This window comes from Triturus cristatus, chromosome 3_2 (genome assembly GCF_964204655.1).
Source record: "Triturus cristatus chromosome 3_2, aTriCri1.1, whole genome shotgun sequence".
NCBI lineage: Eukaryota > Metazoa > Chordata > Amphibia > Caudata > Salamandridae > Triturus > Triturus cristatus.
Genome location: NC_140584.1, coordinates 680483422 through 680500500, shown reverse-complemented (window position 1 = coordinate 680500500; position 17079 = coordinate 680483422). Strand labels below are relative to the sequence as shown.

The window sequence follows — 17079 nt, the reverse complement described above, 5'->3', positions numbered from 1 at the left end:
AAGACTAATTTGCTTATGGCTAGGTCTAATCTGAGGTGGCATAGTGGGGCAAAAAACGATGGGCTGGGATGGGCCACCCAAGTAAATACCAGTGGCTGAGATTAATTTAACCATTCCATCCTTCTCTTTTTTGTTTACTTCAGGGCAAGTTGGGTTAAGCATATGAAGTCACACTGGTGCCAGAGTCGCATACAGTAGAGATACACTGGTTTGCAGGAAAAATATATTTCCTTTAGAAAAAGAGAGAATATTGCTTAGCCACAGTTGAAGAGATGGGTGAAAGACATTCGAATTTACATAACCCCCATCTCTCAGTTACAAGCCAACAGATAGACTCTCAGCATAAATTTCAAGAATCGGATCCTTTCCTCAAGGCCAGAAGCTATTGGGAAACAGCCTTTACAACAAGGTTTTTACCTTGTTGGGCCTTTACGATGCATTTTTTAGCACGCATATTTTTACCACATGAATGCCTTTACAACGCATGCCTTTACCACACATTTAAGGTAATTTGTAGGGGTATGGGGGGTCTACCCTCACAAATGCATTGTTTTTATATATTAAAAACAATGCGTGGTAATGGCATGCGTTTTAAAAGCATATACATGGTAAAAATCTGCATGGTAAAGGCATGGGTTGTACCGTCGTACAGCCAAGCTATTCCAGTGAGCAAGGAAAGAAATGAACATGCTGACAGCATGGGCCGAGTCAACAAGCGCAACTGCTTGGGCTCAGTTTTGCAAGTCTCAAGAAAGCCTAATTTCAATAAAAACAGAGAAGTAGACATTGGTTTATATATTCTAAATACATTTGATGCTATCTGCCTATCTTTTTAGGGCTCGCGCCCTGCGTTGCAGAGCGTAGCACTGCTCGCGCAGGTGATAGCCCTTTTGTCCGGGGTTTGAAAACGGACCCTGGAATCGCACACGCTCGTGCATGTGCTTTTCCTTTTAGGTTCCGCTATTGGGCTTTGAGAGCACGCAATAGGCCAAAGGCGGGTGCATTGCTCCGCCCATGGCCTATTGGTGTCTATTACGCGCACCAAAGCCCATGTGTTTTCAATTATCGTGCCCAGACACGGACGCGATAATTGAAAACATATGGCTCGCTGTAGTGCGCGCACCACTAGCGAGCGTGTTTTTTTTTTTTAAATAGAGATTGCGAAAGCGATCGCTCTCAGTGCCGCATGTTATTTATTGAAAAGGACGCACATGTATTTTTAAAACCGGTTTTATGTACTTATGTTACATCAGTGGCTTCCATGCATTTTATAAAATTTAAAATACAAAGGAACTTTTTCTCTGGTCCAAAGCACGTGCAAATGTAATCAAACGTCTTGCACATATTTGTTCCGTTATAATTGTGCGTGTCTTGTTTTTTTTTCTTTTTTCTTTATTATGTGTATGGTACGTTTTCTTGAGTATTTGTTTCTTTTCTTTCACGTACTGCTGACTTGCTTTCCTCCTCTGTACGGTTCAATGCACCGATGGGAGCGTCTCATGGCTAGCCCTGCAGATATTGCACCAGTGGGCCTTTTATGTATACACAGTGCACTTGGATATTGTAGCCTTATTCTAGTATTTTGAGAATTCCTCCTCATCTCTACCTATTAAACAACCACTAATACACAAAAAAGTAATTACCTAAATTCAGCTCTGCATTTTTAGTCGCTAAAGTATCTGTTGAATGTTTTTCTTTCATAACTGTGATGATGTGCGGCCAAGACATGCGTTCCTTAATTTACAATGTAGATGCTGTGTTTTTTACACTTCGTGAAGTCTCGCGCTACAATGCCAGTTATATTCCATTTCGTATATTGCATACAACTTTGGATGCTGCCCTGAAAGCACCAAATACATAGAGGTGCACTTTTCACCTGATTGTGTAAGAACTATATAAGAAGAAATATTCCCACAGGTTTATGGGCAATAAGGTCCGAAAGATTTTAGACAGATGGTGGACTGAACTAAAGGGTTCCAGATAAAAAAAATATCGACAGATGTGTTTTTTCTTACTTGAAGTGAAGTCGAGTACACACATTGATAATGATGTGGCGAGACCACTGTTGCTTTGCTATGAGAGCAAGCATTTGCAATGCAATAGGCCTCACATTTGCGAGATTTTGGCTTTTTACATTGTAAATGACAATGCCTTTTATTTAAGTGTTTAAAAAACCTGCAATAATAAAAGGCATTGTCATTTACAATACCAATAGGTCAAAGTTACGAATATGCGAGACCTATTGCATTGCAAATGCTTGTTTAAAGTTTGTCAAAACAAATAATACTAAAAGAAGAGTGCCACTGTGGTGACTAAAACATTTCCAACCTCAAGGTTTGCTCCATTATATGAAGGTAGTTATGTGCACATTACATTAGAACGCCAATATTAACTTAAGCACTATGCGATGTATAAACTGCTAGAGAGACCCTTTGTCATGCTGACTTTTTGTTAGTCTGCTCCCACTAACTAACAAATAATTTCAGCTGCAAACTGCATAACAATAGTAAAATTAAAGTGAGACAAAAAAAACAAATGTGTTATTTCCAATTACTTTTTTATTTGCATTATCAAATTTTATAAATAAGTAAAAAAAACACACAAAGAAAAAGGGGTGATCGTGCACAATCAGCCTTAACAATTGAGGAACAATATACATTGTAGATCAGTAATTCAGTAACAATGGAATAAATACCATTCAAACGATCATAAGTTACACTTGGAGGATGAAACAAAACTAGGGAAATAGGATAGTATAATACCTGTCAAAGGTGATGCATTGAAAGTTTGTAGTTGCATTTGTTATACCGTGCAGTTAAGCTAGAGCCCAGTGGCTAGGTTATATGCCACTCAATAGCTCTTCTCCCACATCAAGCTAAGTCCTGGATGATCTGCTGAGTTCCATGTTAATGACAAGGCTCTTATTTCAGGAGTATCTAGGTTTGCTGAGATTCATAAAGGCCAGCAAGATATGTCACAGGGGTTTGTTTACTGTGGGGAGAGTGGCATTGTAACCAAATATTTTCTATGTGTGTTTAAGGGGTGGTATTTTTTACTATAAACATTTTCTGTTAGCTGTAGTTTATTCAAGTAAACCTTAATCCTTTTCTTAGGATTCATAGGTAATAGATTGTTTCAACTTATTACTTTATTAAATCGTATTAATAAATGATTGATGTGATACATTTATATTTATATATTATATTGAGCAATGGCTGTTGCCACTGTGTAGTCCCACATGAGCAAGAGTTTCCATAGGAGTACCGTTTTTTATATTTGCTAATAACTTTGGTGCAATGATCCGTCAAGTAAAGGGTGTGAGAAAAAGGAGGGAGGGGCGCAAAATACTTTTTTCCCCATGCATTTTCCATTAGAAAAACTAGATAATAATACAGTGAAAATGGCTGAACAGAATTACACCAAATTTGTCAGACAGCTAGAATTCTACCCAGAAAGCTTGCTTTTTGTGATTAGGTTGAATTTTTTTAGAAATGAGGGTTCAAAAAGTATACATATATTAGCAGTTGTTCCCTCATAAATGAAAAACAAATGGAGCAAACTGATTGGTCGCAAGTGTTTTTTTCCCCCCATCGGCCAGCTTGCTCTTGCAGTCCTGTGAGAGTGACCAATCTGATTGGCTGGCCACAACATGAAAGAAAATGTTGAAGCGCACATTATAGGACATGGGTACTCGGTACCCAAGTCTTTAAAATGTAAAATAAATAAGATAGTAGGGGCAGGATAGGGATACCTTGATCCTCTGGCACCATGAGGGGGAGGGGGACCCAGAGTTATCTTGCAGGGCTCAAAATGTAAAAAAAAGTGTTTGGGCCTCACAGTGATCAGATGGGGTTACCGAAGCATCCAGATCACCCACCACTGTGTGATCCCATGTGACTCCTGCAAGAGCTATTATAAAATTCTTGCTGAGCAGAAAAAACATTAAAAAATGAAAGATGTGGGAGGAGCCTAGCGCTTGACCAAGATGGCCGCGTGAGCTCTGAGCTCCCGAGACCCTCGCGCCCTCCGTCGACTATCCTGTCTCTAATCCTGTCTGTATGCATGGCATCGTGTAGATGACCTGTCAGGGAGGCGATTGATGCTACCCGCGGTCGGATCGCCCACCGGGAACCGGAGTTATGCATGGCGGAAGATTGCGGCCTATCTCCGAGGGATGCCAGGGGCTAGAGTTGGCAGGATGCCCGACTCCTAGTTGAACAACAACGGCCAGGCGAGGTGTGAACTGTCGGATGGAGGTCCCCGTCCTTTCACTTTCGCTTTCTCTCCCTTTGTCTGCCCTGCCCCTGGAGAGCTCGTGGTGGCTTTATTATCCTTTGGACGCTCTACATGCTACTCTGGCGGCCCATTGCAGAACTGATTACTCCTGATTCCGCTCGTTGAGAGAGGGCCGTCTTATCTGAACCGACCTGCTTGGTACCAACCATGTCGGGCAAAGCAGAGGTGGATCGGCTGAAGCCTAAGTCTACCAGGCGGGGAGCCTATACTCAAGTCAATAATATGGACCGCTATGCTCTGCAGAAGGGATCACCGAGTGGGTCGAGCCAGTCGCCGGATACCCAGAAGGAGGCCTCGCCCTTGGCCCCGGAGCTCTCGCTGCAGGATGTCATGGGCGCGCTCGAAGGGATGCAGACTTCGATTGGGAGACAGTTTGATGCCCTGGCGCATAAGGTGGATGCCATCTTGGTGGATGTTAACCTGATCCGTGCGGACTTGGGCAAAACGAATGAACGGGTTAAAACCCTGGACCTCAAGACCACGGGCCTCGCCGATGATGTCACGGAACTGCAGACCGAGGTTCGTAAGCTGAGGACCGAGGGTGATCTCGCCGCCCGCCGGCTGGAGGACTTTGAGAGCCGGGCCAGGCGCAACAACGTGCGCGTTATCGGGGTCCCGGAGTCCTCGGATGAGGCTTCGGTTGACCTGCTCGTCGAGGACTTGGTGCTTAACCATCTGCAGCCTAAGGGTCTTGGGAAGTTCTTTGCGGTTGAAAGGGCCCATAGAGTGCCGGGTGGGAGGCCCAAGGTGGGAGCCCCACCGAGGTCGATTGTCGCCCGGCTCTTTCATTTTCGAGATCGGGACGCTATCCTGCAAGCATCGAGGGTGACGGGCCCGGTCCCCTTCCAGAACGCGTCGGTGAATTTCTATCCGGACTTCACCCAGCAGGTGCAGAGGCAGAGACAGGGCTTTCTGGGGGTGAAGAGGCGACTTCGGGATAGGGATCTGAAGTATGCCATGCTCTTCCCTGCCAGACTACGTGTGGTGTACGAAGATCGGACATTCTTCTTTGAGTCTCCTGTCATGGCCGATGAATGGCTGGACGCTTTGCCCCGGCGGCGGACGGGAGAGGACACTGCCGCGGATGGGGACAGTGGCCGGGATGGGCGAGGCTGATTTTTCGGAGCCGGTCTGACTCGACTTGACTTTATTTGATGACTTGATTAGAGTGCAGTAAATGCGGAGGGTTGCGGGAGGACGAGGGGAGCTCTTTCCTCCCTTAGGGTGCTTTTTGTAGATTTAGGGTTTTGTAGGGCGACAGGCACACTGCAAGTTGGGGGGGCTTTGTAAGCTGCAGCAGGGGTGCAGGGTGGGGGGGATGGTTGGGATTTTGGGGTTGTTGTTGGGGGGTCTGTTTCTGCAAGGCGTAGTGATCATCTTCGGTATTGTCCCATGGTGGCTCTTCGGGGGGGGGGGGGCCTCTTTGTGTTTGGGGATGGGGGGTAGAGGTTTAAGTGTGATTAGCTGGAATGTTAATGGTTTGGGGGATCGCATTAAGCGCGGGATAGTTTTGCAACACTTGAAACGGTCAATGCCAGATGTTGCCCTACTGCAGGAGACACACCTTATAGGTAACCCGTGCTATGCTCTTAATAGGAAGGGTTATAAATTCATAGCTCATTCGGGCTTTTCCTCCGGGTCTAGGGGTGTGGGCATCCTTGTCAGGGCCTCGCTACCATTTGAGGTGGACTCCACCGTTGTTGACGATAGGGGGAGGTTTGTGGCGGTGGCGGGGAGGTGGGAAGGTAGAACTTTGGTTTTAGTTTCGGTTTATGTCCCTCCAGCCCTGCAGGCCTCCACGTTTGTAGATCTGGGTAGGGCCTTGTTGGATCTCCCGGGGGGTATGTTAGTGGTAGGGGGGGACTTCAATGCTGTCGGCTCTGGGCTGCTGGATAGGTACCCGCCCAGAGACACAGGGGGGGCTCAGAAGTGGCTTCCAGACTTCCTAGACACACTCGGCCTGATAGACTGCTGGAGGCTCCGACACCTCACACAGCGTCAATACACCTTCCACTCCGGGGCGCATGGTAGCCTTTCTAGGATTGACTATCTGCTCACTTTGGCTGTGCATGCCCCTTTGGTGTCTGAGGCCAGGCACATGGCGCGTGGCATATCGGACCATTCGCCAGTGTGGGTCAGGCTGGATGTCGACCGAGAGGGAGGGGGAAGGGTGGCTCCTATTAACCCCTGGTACTTTCGAGATTCCAAGATGCGCAGCGCACTGGTGAAGACAGTAGATAATTTTTTCAAGGATAATCAGGGATCCGTGGACTCGGCAGTGTCGCTCTGGGAAGCATTTAAGACCGTGCTGCGAGGGGAGGCCCTCTCACTTGTAGTGGCGGCCAAGCGTCGGAGAGATGGCGAGGTTGTGGAGGAGGAGATCGTGGCTTTGGAGGGAGCGCTAGAGGAGGAGGTAACAGCGACCTCACTGCATGAGCTGAGCTTGAAGCAAGCCGAGTATAAGGACCTTGTGACAAATGCCGCTAAGACCCTCAGTAGGGAACAGCAGGGCCGCCTGTATGATGTCGGTGACAAGGCCGGGAAGCTCCTAGCTTGGCTGGATAAAAAAGAACGGGTTAATAGAGTAGTGCCGGAGCTGACGGGAGAGGTGATTGTGGAACCTGAGGGGATTGTCCAATGTTTCTCGGACTATTTCCGTAAGGTTTATGCCTCCGTGTCGGATAGGCCGCCCGGGGACTCGCGTGACCTCTTGCGGGATATCGCTCTGCCCTGTCTTTCTGATGTAGATAGAGATGATCTTGATGGAGACTTAACGGTCGATGAGGTGGCGGGAGCTATTCGCGCGCTGAACTCGGGCAAGGCCTCGGGCCCGAATGGCTTGCCGATTGACCTGTATAAACTGTTCCCGGATAGGGTAGCCCCTCACCTGCGCGCCATGTTCGTGGAGGCGCGGGGGAGTGGGACCCTCCCGTTGGACCAGAGGCTGGCGACAATTGTTGTGATACATAAAGATGGTAAACCCCGAGATAAGTGTGCCTCATATAGGCCCATATCACTCCTCAACGCCGAGCCGAAGATCCTGGCTAAAATCCTGGCGGGCAGATTGGTCAGGGTACTTGGAGACTTGATTCACCCTGATCAATCCGGTTTTATTCCGCATCGCAACACCGCGTTGAACCTTCGGCGCCTTCATGGGGTGATCGCCAGGGCTGGCACGCTGCGAGAACCGGCTATTGTGGCGTCTCTTGATGCCACGATGGCCTTCGATACGGTGGAATGGGAGTATTTGTGGGCTGTGCTAGCCAAGTTCGGCTTTGGCCCTGGTTTTGTGAGCTGGGTGAGGTTGCTGTATGAGGGACCCCTTGCGAGTGTGGTGGTAAATGGCCGGGCATCGACTCCGTTCCGGCTTGGGAGGGGTACTCGGCAGGGCTGCCCCCTGTCGCCTCTGTTGTTCGCCCTTGCTCTTGAACCTCTGGCGGCGTGGATACGCTGGCACCCGGATATACGTGGCCTTCGGTGGTCGCCCGAACACGAGGACCGCATTTCGCTATATGCTGATGACATCTTGTTGTATCTTGCCTCGCCCAAGAACTCACTCATAGTGGTCTGTGACGTTCTTACGTCCTTCGGTAGGAATTCGGGTCTCGTCGTCAACTGGAGTAAATCGTATTTATACGTCCTGAGTGGTGAGGTTCCGCCGGTCCCGCGAACTTGTTCGATCCAGATTGCTCAGCAGGGCTTCGTGTATCTGGGGATCTTTATCTCCATGGACCCCGCTTTGCGGTATGAGAGAAACCTCCCCCCCCCCCCCCTGGCGCGCCTGCGGCGGGATGTTGAGGGCTGGCGGAGGCTGCCGCTCTCCCTCGTCGGGCGCGCTGCCTTGTTCAAAATGATGTCCCTTCCTCGGTTCCTCAACGCATTGCAAAATACTCTAGATTGGGTGCCGGCCAAGTACTTTCGGGAGGTCGAAAGCCTCCAACGGACGTTGTTGTGGGATGGGCGGCCGCGGATAGCGATTGCTAAATTGACGCTTCCATGGTATGACGGGGGTATCGCGCTTCCAGACATCCGACGCTATTACTGGGCCACCCAGTTGTCCGCGATTAACCACGGTTTCTATGGCCCGGCCCTCAGCCCTGGTTATGTCATGGACAGATGGTTGTTGCGCGGTGGGAACTATCTTAGGGCGTTGTACTCGCGGTCCCTCGACTCATCCCTCACGGGGCCCACTGGGGTGACGGTGCGTGTATGGAAGATGGCGACTGACTCTCTGGGCTGGAAGGATAGGCTCACCCTAGCTGCCCCGTTGTTTGAATCTGAAAGGTTGGGTAGGCTTTGGCATACGAAAGGGTTTGATAAATGGGACTTGATCGGCATCTCCAGGGTTGGAGATATGCTGATTAAGGGTAGGGTGAAGTCCTTTGAAGAGTTGCAGAAGGAGTATGAGTTGGGGGCGTCTGAGTTTTTCCGATATGTTCAGGTGCGTCATGCCCTGCGGTCAGTCCTCGTGGAGGGTGAGAAGGTGCCTGAGTCCTCTCCTTTGGAGGACCGGATCCTTGATGGCCATATGCCGGAGAGCACGATCTCGCTCATCTACAAGAAACTGATAAATGTTCGGGCTGATATGCTACTGGGGCTGCGGGACCAGTGGACTAGGGACGGACTCGAGTTTGATGATGAGGACTGGCAGTCTGCTGTTTCCTCTCCTAAGGAGGTTGCGATCCCGTCGCGTCTGAGGCTGGTGCAGCTCAAGATCCTGCATCGAGTGTATGTGACGGGGCCGCGACTGGTTCATATGGGATTCTCTGAGGAAGGCCTATGTAGGAGGGGATGCGGTATGGTGGGTACTTTCCTACATATCATCTGGGAATGTGGTGTCATCACGGAATTTTGGAGGCGAGTTCATGCGGTGATGGGGGAGGTGACGGGCATTGCTATGCAGCCGGAAGCGCGGTGTTGTCTCCTGAATGTCTGGGGGCCCACTGACCATGATGAGGCACAGACCCAGTGGGTGACCCTGGGTAACATGGTTGCTAAGAGGGACATCGCGCGCTTGTGGGGTTCCGGGGGGCCCCCCACGTTAACTGCGTGGAAAGAAAATATGGACTGGAGTATGCTCAGGGAGAAGACAGTATATTGCGCCAGAGGCTGCCCTCGGAAGTGGCATGCCATCTGGGGGCGGTGGAATCAATACAGGGGGGGAATATGTCTTGCCCCTGATCTGGATCCCCCCGAGGAACAGCTTTCTTCTTGACCTTCTTTCCAGCTCAGTATGCAGATGCGATGGTTAATTGACTTCTTGGGCCTCTGCTTTTCCCCCTTTTTCCTCTTATCATAGTACTGTGACTGTTAGACGATTGGGGTCCGGCTCCCCCTGAGGGGCTACCACCGTGGGCATTCAGTGTTGTTGCCTTGCTGGGGTTTGTTGTGTGTTTGTAATTATTAAAAATGGAACCTTCTCACTGCTCCTTCAATGTACTGTGGACGATTCTTTGTACTCTACTATCGAAGCTGCCGAACCTCCGGGTTGTCGGCTGAATAGCTGTGTCCAGACTCTTGAAGAAATAAAGGTTTTTAAAAAAAAAAAAAAAAAAATGAAAGATGTGGGGTAGAGTTGCCAGATGTCTGAAGACCTTGTATGGCGAGGATTCCACTCGCAAGAGGTTGGGCGCTGGCCCTGCTGACAACCCTGCCCCCTTACCATATGCGACGAAAGGTTGGGCGCAAACATTTTGTAGTACAATATTACTTTGTTAAAATAAAACATTTAAATTCACTGACAAAAACAAAAGCTAAAGTGGAGTTCTACATTAGTTAGGTAGCAAGATTTTAACTTAAGCTAAAAACCAAACCTTAGAAATTCACTGAAAAAGCATTATTGTTTGAAAAACAAAAACAGGCCAATTCACAAGTTAAACGCAGGGCCACTGGAACTATGCTATTGTGCGATCAGAGGTTTTTGTTGCATAATTAGAGATTTTCAGCAGTTGCCACATAATCCATCATCTGCTGCAGAATCTGCAGATGATAACAAAAACAATATGTTTCTAGCTCAAACGGTTCAAAATTTCCTCACTTGTTACTGTGCACTAGAAGGCCCTTTGCAAAGGTTGGATGGTCACCCTCTGTTGCTCATTGCTATTTTGGGGTACTAAAGAGGTGCAATCAATGCCCAAACAGTGTAAAAGTTACAAAATAATGAATTAATACTACTGCAAAATGTGCAGCATTATGCAGCATAATTTTCCTTTTCGTGATGCATAATTTACTCAACCCTGATGCATAATTTGTCCCTCATCTGCAGCAGTGGCTCTGGCTATAAATAACTGACATAGGTATAACTCGCAAAGCTGTGATGCTCTGCATATGACCTCACATATTACAACACAGTTGAGATCTGAAATCTATGGCGGTTTAAGTTCTGGTTATGTCAGTTACGTATACCTGGCAAATTTCCCCGTTTGTTTTTGGGGTTTTTTCTGTTTTTATATGATAGTGCTTTATCATTGAATGTCTAAGGTTCTTTAACGCAAGTTAAAATCTATCTACCTTTCTCACTTAAAACTCCATTTTAACCATCAGTGAATATATAGTACTTCTCCACCTATCCCAAATAACCCCTAGAGGTAATCAGGTGACGGCCCGTCATAAATCATATTCATCTCTGTTATTGATGGTTGACATTAATGTTGTTCTGATTTAAATAGTCTCCTTAATGCTGGGTATTTATTCCTGCAAGGATTCAGTCCAAACCAGCCTTGAAATCCACATGAGAAAAGGAAAATACACCGCGAAGTGGAGAGAGCAGGAGAGTGTAGAAGTGGTGTTGGAAATGTATTGTTGCTCAAAAAATGTCTATCTGCTACAGAAGCATGCTAGTCCACTGTTCGTGCAAAGCAGCTGAAATCAATTTACATAGAGGAGCCTTCATTATTTGTCATTTGTTTATAGGTGATCACATGATATGATTTGTAAGAATAACAGCAACATTTGTGATGACATATATAGATATTGTAAACCTGTTTTTGTTTTTTTGATCAGGCACATATTCTTCTTGACTGTGGAGATGACAATATCTGTAAACCTCAACTAGAGGTTGCAGTAGCAAGGTAAGTGAACACTGTGCAAGGCCATTAGTGTGTTATTCGTGTAACTTGTCCGGATTTTTGTTTCCTTTCATCATTATGCACATCCTGTGTAATCTGATTATGTATTGATTTCTTTACAAGTGTATGAATTGTATATTATACATCCTGTGTAAAGGCACAGCCTGGCAGACCAATAAGAATAAATATATGTCAAGTTGGTAGTTGACTGAGACAGAATATTCACCAAGACCATATTCCAAGAACATATTTACATTATTCAAGTTTTCACTAAGATTCTTGAGGACTGATGTGACTTTTCTCTAAGTTTTATGATTGCACAAAATGCATACTAAGTCATTTGGTATTGCAAAATAAGCATTAGATTTTAGTGAAACTGTGCAACACAGCTATATCAATCCTTTGATTATGCAAATATGAAAGGATGTTAGTTCATCACCGAGGAGATAGTATTGGGAGCTCGAGAAAAGAAAGCTAAGGAGGATACAGTGATGTGACCAAAATAGCTTGTTACCATCTGGCAACTGCCAGATATTGAGATCATTTTCTATCCATAGAGAAGGGTTGCTCACTCATATTTTGGGTTTCTTGCTGCTTTTAGTGCCATTCCATTTGCTTCCTTTAGGACAGTACTTAAGGGGCAATGACCTTCTATAATGTGTGGAATGTGTTCCCTGGCATAAGTAATCACAGTACAGATGGATCTCTGATTATATGGCAATCTCTGTAAGCCTGTTCTACTGCTCCCCATGGGATTTCCCTGATGGTCAAATGATTTCCCTTCCGCTCAGGCATTACTCTGTACAATGATTCATTTTCACTCATTTGTGTTTGTGTAACATGGTTGGCGTCTCTGCTTTTGAAAGCTGTGCCAGGTAAATAACGATTGCTCACCAGCCTGACATAACACATAGTGTATGCCCAAAAGGAGAGTTTATCTGGGACATTCCATGAAGCTTTCTTAGACCTAGAATTCCTGGGACCTGAAAGAGAGACAGTCATTCAGAATGGTAGAGATTGTTGTTCAAATTCCATTTTTATAACACAAACTTTATTGATTTTCGTTAGTGGCAGCCAGATATTGTACAATTGTACTGTCATTAGGGTGAATACCTTTAGTCAAAAGAGTAATGAAGTGTCTAGGATACCTTACATAATCCACTTGAGGTATAACTGCAGGAAGGTCTGTGGTTAATTATCAAAGTATTTCTGCTGCAGTGCATGCAGAGTTGTTCATGGTGGCAATCAGCATATCAGGACAACATTCCCCACACAACCTCCCTGTTCCCTACCAACCAATTCTCCTTCGTTGTACAAATTTCATAATTGGCCAAATTGATTTACGTCTGTCATATATGAACAACCCCTCTGTTTTAGAGTGTGACTTTTGGAGCGGCAGGTACAAGGAGATTGTCTCGCTGATTATCTTGCCCATTGATAGCCCCAAGGCATTTTTACAGGAATATGTTCAGCCTGGCCTCTTCATGTCCTATAGATGCTTTTGTTGGGTCTGCCCCCTTTCTGTTTTGCCTGAGTTGGGGTGAGGGGTGCTGGGATCTGTTTACCTCCTCTCCTCCTACCTTGCTCGCGGGACTTCTTCCTTCTTGGGGTTGGAAAGTGTTGTGTTCAGTCTGGGTGTTGATCTAGGGAGTTATGCAGGCAGAGTTTCCCCCGTGAACAGATATCTTTTTCTCACACCACATTTGTGATCTTCCTACTAGGATGGAGGACTTTGAAGTACCCACAAGTAGAAGTTAATCATCACAGGCCCCTTCTTTTAGATTACCTTCCAGTCTGCCAAACGTTTGAGTATCCTCAGACTTCTTTCTTGGCCAAGAAGTTGACCATTTTCATATACATGTAATATTTCCTAACCAATTTTAGCTATGTGCTGCATTTTCACAGATTCTCTTGCCTCTTCCATAAAAGATGAATAGTCATGAATTGTTAGGGAAGGGTGATTTTAGATCAGTTTTTATAGTTTCAGGGCAAAGTAAACTGGGTGTTTGTCTCTTATGAATGTGAAAAGTAGGTGTTTTTCAACATGTACTGGGCATTTCACAAAGTTAACTTAAACTTATGAATAAAGTGCACGTGTAGTTTAGTCTTACACTTTTTAATAACTACTACTTTTTGCATCACAATTCTTAAACTGCATTTGTCTGCTCTTGTGCAGAACCTGCTCAGTTGACATTTTAGGTACTCAAAGCTAACCAAACTTTGGGTGACTTTATTGCATGTGTAAAAGGTCACTGGTGTTTTCAGACTGTTTGGTACTCATTACAAAGTGATAATGTGTCAGTCATGCAAATATGAGATTTGGGGGAATGCCTTTTTAAGTTCAGAGCCACCCATTATGAAACGCCTCTATACTCCAATTAAGAGTCTAAAATGAGTTCCTCAAATTAAGATGCAATGTTAAAACTTGCCTTTTAGTTCCTTCTCTTCACCATGAATTTCCAGACTATTGTCCCCCCAGACTTTTATGGCGTTACCTCCTTGTCAGATGCCTAAAACTGACTCTGTTACTTCATCCCAGGTCATGTACCAGTGCTCTGTTACTGGTCCACTCCAAAGCTTTTGAGATCTTTCATTTACATCGATGGGGTAGAGATTCCAAAGGGAGATACCAAGTTGGTATATACTGAATTATTGAGGTTTCTTATGAACGTTCGATAGTTCAAGGTATTGCTTTTAATTTCCAACCTCAGGCACTCTCAGGCTGCCGTACAGTGGTATGCACCGCTTTACAGAAAACAAAAAAATAAGAAAGAAGTTGGGTAACATCATTACTGTTTTGTACTTTGTTTATTGTTTTTCTTAGGTTTTTTCCTAAAAACATTAAGAAAGATTACAGTGGGTCAATAATACTTACTAAAGATAGATTTCAGGCTGTTTGTAATTGTATCAAATGTTGATGTATCATATTTGCATTTGTATGCACCTTATGGCAATATAATACACATTAATGTGTATTGTGGAAGCATTTAGCTTTACATATAGAAGTTACAGGTTAAGACTAATTAGTGCCTCCAAATGCATGTGCATTAAGGATTACTCGGATTATGAAATATGTAAAGACTATATGTGAATGAAATATGTAATGACTATATGTGAATTCCAGACATTGTCTGGTGATAGCAAAGTGAATTGTAACTATGATGTGGAAGAACACACAATTATCAATGTTTGAAGAAAGTCCTGATGAAATGAAGAAACAGAAAATTAGGAGAAAATTATAATACTCCAGAAATTGGTGATCCTCATTACACTGTTAAGGTTCTTTTTTAGACTTGTTATTTTACACATCTAATCCAATATCCGCCTAAGAACTGCAGTATGAGTTGTGTGAAAAAAGTTGTACATCAAAGGATAATAAATAATAATATTCAACAGAGTATACAGTAAGTGTAGCTTGAAGAACTGGGTATACATATGTACCTTATGTGATGCAAGAGTTTGATGTTCCATAGTGAAGAATTAATTACATCTAGATGATTGATCTTCAGGTCTTCAACCCAAGAACTATATAACTTTTGTGAACTGGATTGGTTTAACAAAACTACTATTTTACTTATGAATAATTAATTGTGCTTCCTATTTTTCCCCAGTGAGCTTAAGAAGATTTATATTGGTGATGACAACCCTTTGACGCTGGTTGTCACTGCCCAGAACCAAGGTGAAGGGGCTTATGAAGCAGAGCTGATTGTTCAAATTCCACCACAGGCTGACTTCATTGGTGTTGTTCGTAACAATGAGGTAAGCCAGTCAACTTGTATTTGGATATCACTGTTTAACATTCATAATAATCTTTTTTCACAATGAAGACAAACATTAGCTGCCTATTCAACCCTTTCTAAACTGAAATGTAAGCATTTCTACAATGTATTGTCACATTCCCAACAAGTGCATAGATCATTCCATCTTAAATCATGGGGTCCAGGTATGACGTTATTTCATTGTATTTCTCAACTACTCATGTACCTGAAGTGATAAAGGTATTTGAATGTAGCTATTAAGACCATAGCCTGGTGTGCAGGGAGATGATCTCAATTAATGAGGAAAAGCAGGTTTTCAACATTTTCCCAAACTGAAGATGGTTATCCTATGCGCATAGATTTTTCAGAAACTTATTCCACAGCTCAGCTACCTGAACTGCAAAGACTGAGACTCCTATATGGTCTTTTTGCAAGGTTGCTTTGCCCTGACCATATGTTGCGATTCAGATATAATTCCAGAAAATAACTGTTTTGTATGCTAGGCCTACACCTGGCTATATTTCTGCATTATAAATAGATCATTGAGCCGAATGCTCTGGCATACAGATAGTGAACTGAATTTTTTTAGGACCAAATATATATTTTCCCTGTTGTGGGCTGCTACATTCAGTAAGCGTTATAAGATGTCCTGTAGGAACCTGGGAAAGCCAAGTAGATTATATTCCACTAATCCAAAGTGGAACATACCTGAGCTCCTTGTGTGAATGGCTTAATATGATGAAGAGTTTACAAATGTATGCCTGCCTAATCATTTTATCTTTGGAGGAAAATGAGATATTATCCTCCATCAGGATACCAAGATTGTTTATCACTGTAGATGGGTGTTCAAATATTCAGTTAGATTTCAGAGTTTCAGTATGACTTTCACCCATAGATTGGAATATGATTTATCTCACTTTCCCTTATCTGCATTATTTAAATGAAGTTAGTGGGGATTGCATAACTTTAAGCAACTCTTGAAGAGTTTCAGTTGACCCTCAGGCAAGACAGTGGAGGATGTAAGATCCACCCTGTACTAAGCCCCTGTTAGGTATTCTCAGCCCATTAATTGTCACAATCTCTAACACTTTTTCACTAATGAGTTTGCAACTGGTTAAAATAAGCCATGAATCTGCCTCACAGGTTCCACGTTTGTACGGACCTGCATTGCTTTTTTCCACAAATGCAGCATAAAGTGCGTTCCTCCACATTTGCCAGAGTCTCATACGCTTCATGCCAAGCATTCCTCGTGAAGGAACCATATGTTCCCTAAACAGGATGATCTCATTAAAAGCTGGCCAGCGATCAAGAGGACATGACTGTATAGTATGCTGACTTGACTGCTGCTGCAGACAGTGGCGGCTCCTCTGCTAAGGCGGAGGAGCGTCGCTCCACTGCTAATTCAGCAGTGCACAGAAGAAAAAGAAAATGATAACATAAGGTTATTACCATTTTATATTTCTATGTGGAGCTCGGAGCTGGGTGGGGGCAGGGCTGGGCTCCTTGACACCAAGCAGAGTGAGGAGTGGTTTGCACTCCTCTAAGCAAGCATGACGGAGAGAGCCGGCCAAACCAACATGCGCACTTGCCATGTTCTCCATTGGGCTGTGTTGCACAGCCCCGTGGAGAACATGCCCAGCCTCCCCAGGCACTGCCTGAGCGTTCAAACAGGACGCTCAGACCAATCACGATTCTGCTCCTGCAGCGTCGTGATTGGCTAGGAGAGTCCGGAAGCCTAAGTGCTTCCGGTGCTTCTTGCAGATCGTGAGGAAGAGGATGGAGGAAAGATGTGCGGCGGCGCGGCAGGGAAAAAAAAGGTACGTTAATTATTTTAATTATTTTTTTTTTTAAATCAATTCCCCCCGCCCCAACACCCCCATTCCAAGGCAGTCGCCACTGACCGCATAGTCTTCATAGTTTATCCTTTCCTTCCATCGCAAACTAGGCACCTGTAGTCT

The 17079-nt window shown here is 44.9% G+C and overlaps 1 protein-coding gene across 1 annotated transcript in view; it reads left to right on the top strand.

Annotated features, from left to right (window-relative positions):
* ITGAV (integrin subunit alpha V) overlaps positions 1 to 17079 on the top strand; it is a 382159-nt gene that overhangs the window by 296683 nt on the left and 68397 nt on the right. The window contains exons 19-20 of the mRNA XM_085648702.1: positions 11299 to 11366; positions 14975 to 15122. Coding sequence (XP_085504828.1) covers positions 11299 to 11366; positions 14975 to 15122 — 216 coding nt within the window. The remainder of the gene's footprint in view (positions 1 to 11298; positions 11367 to 14974; positions 15123 to 17079) is intronic.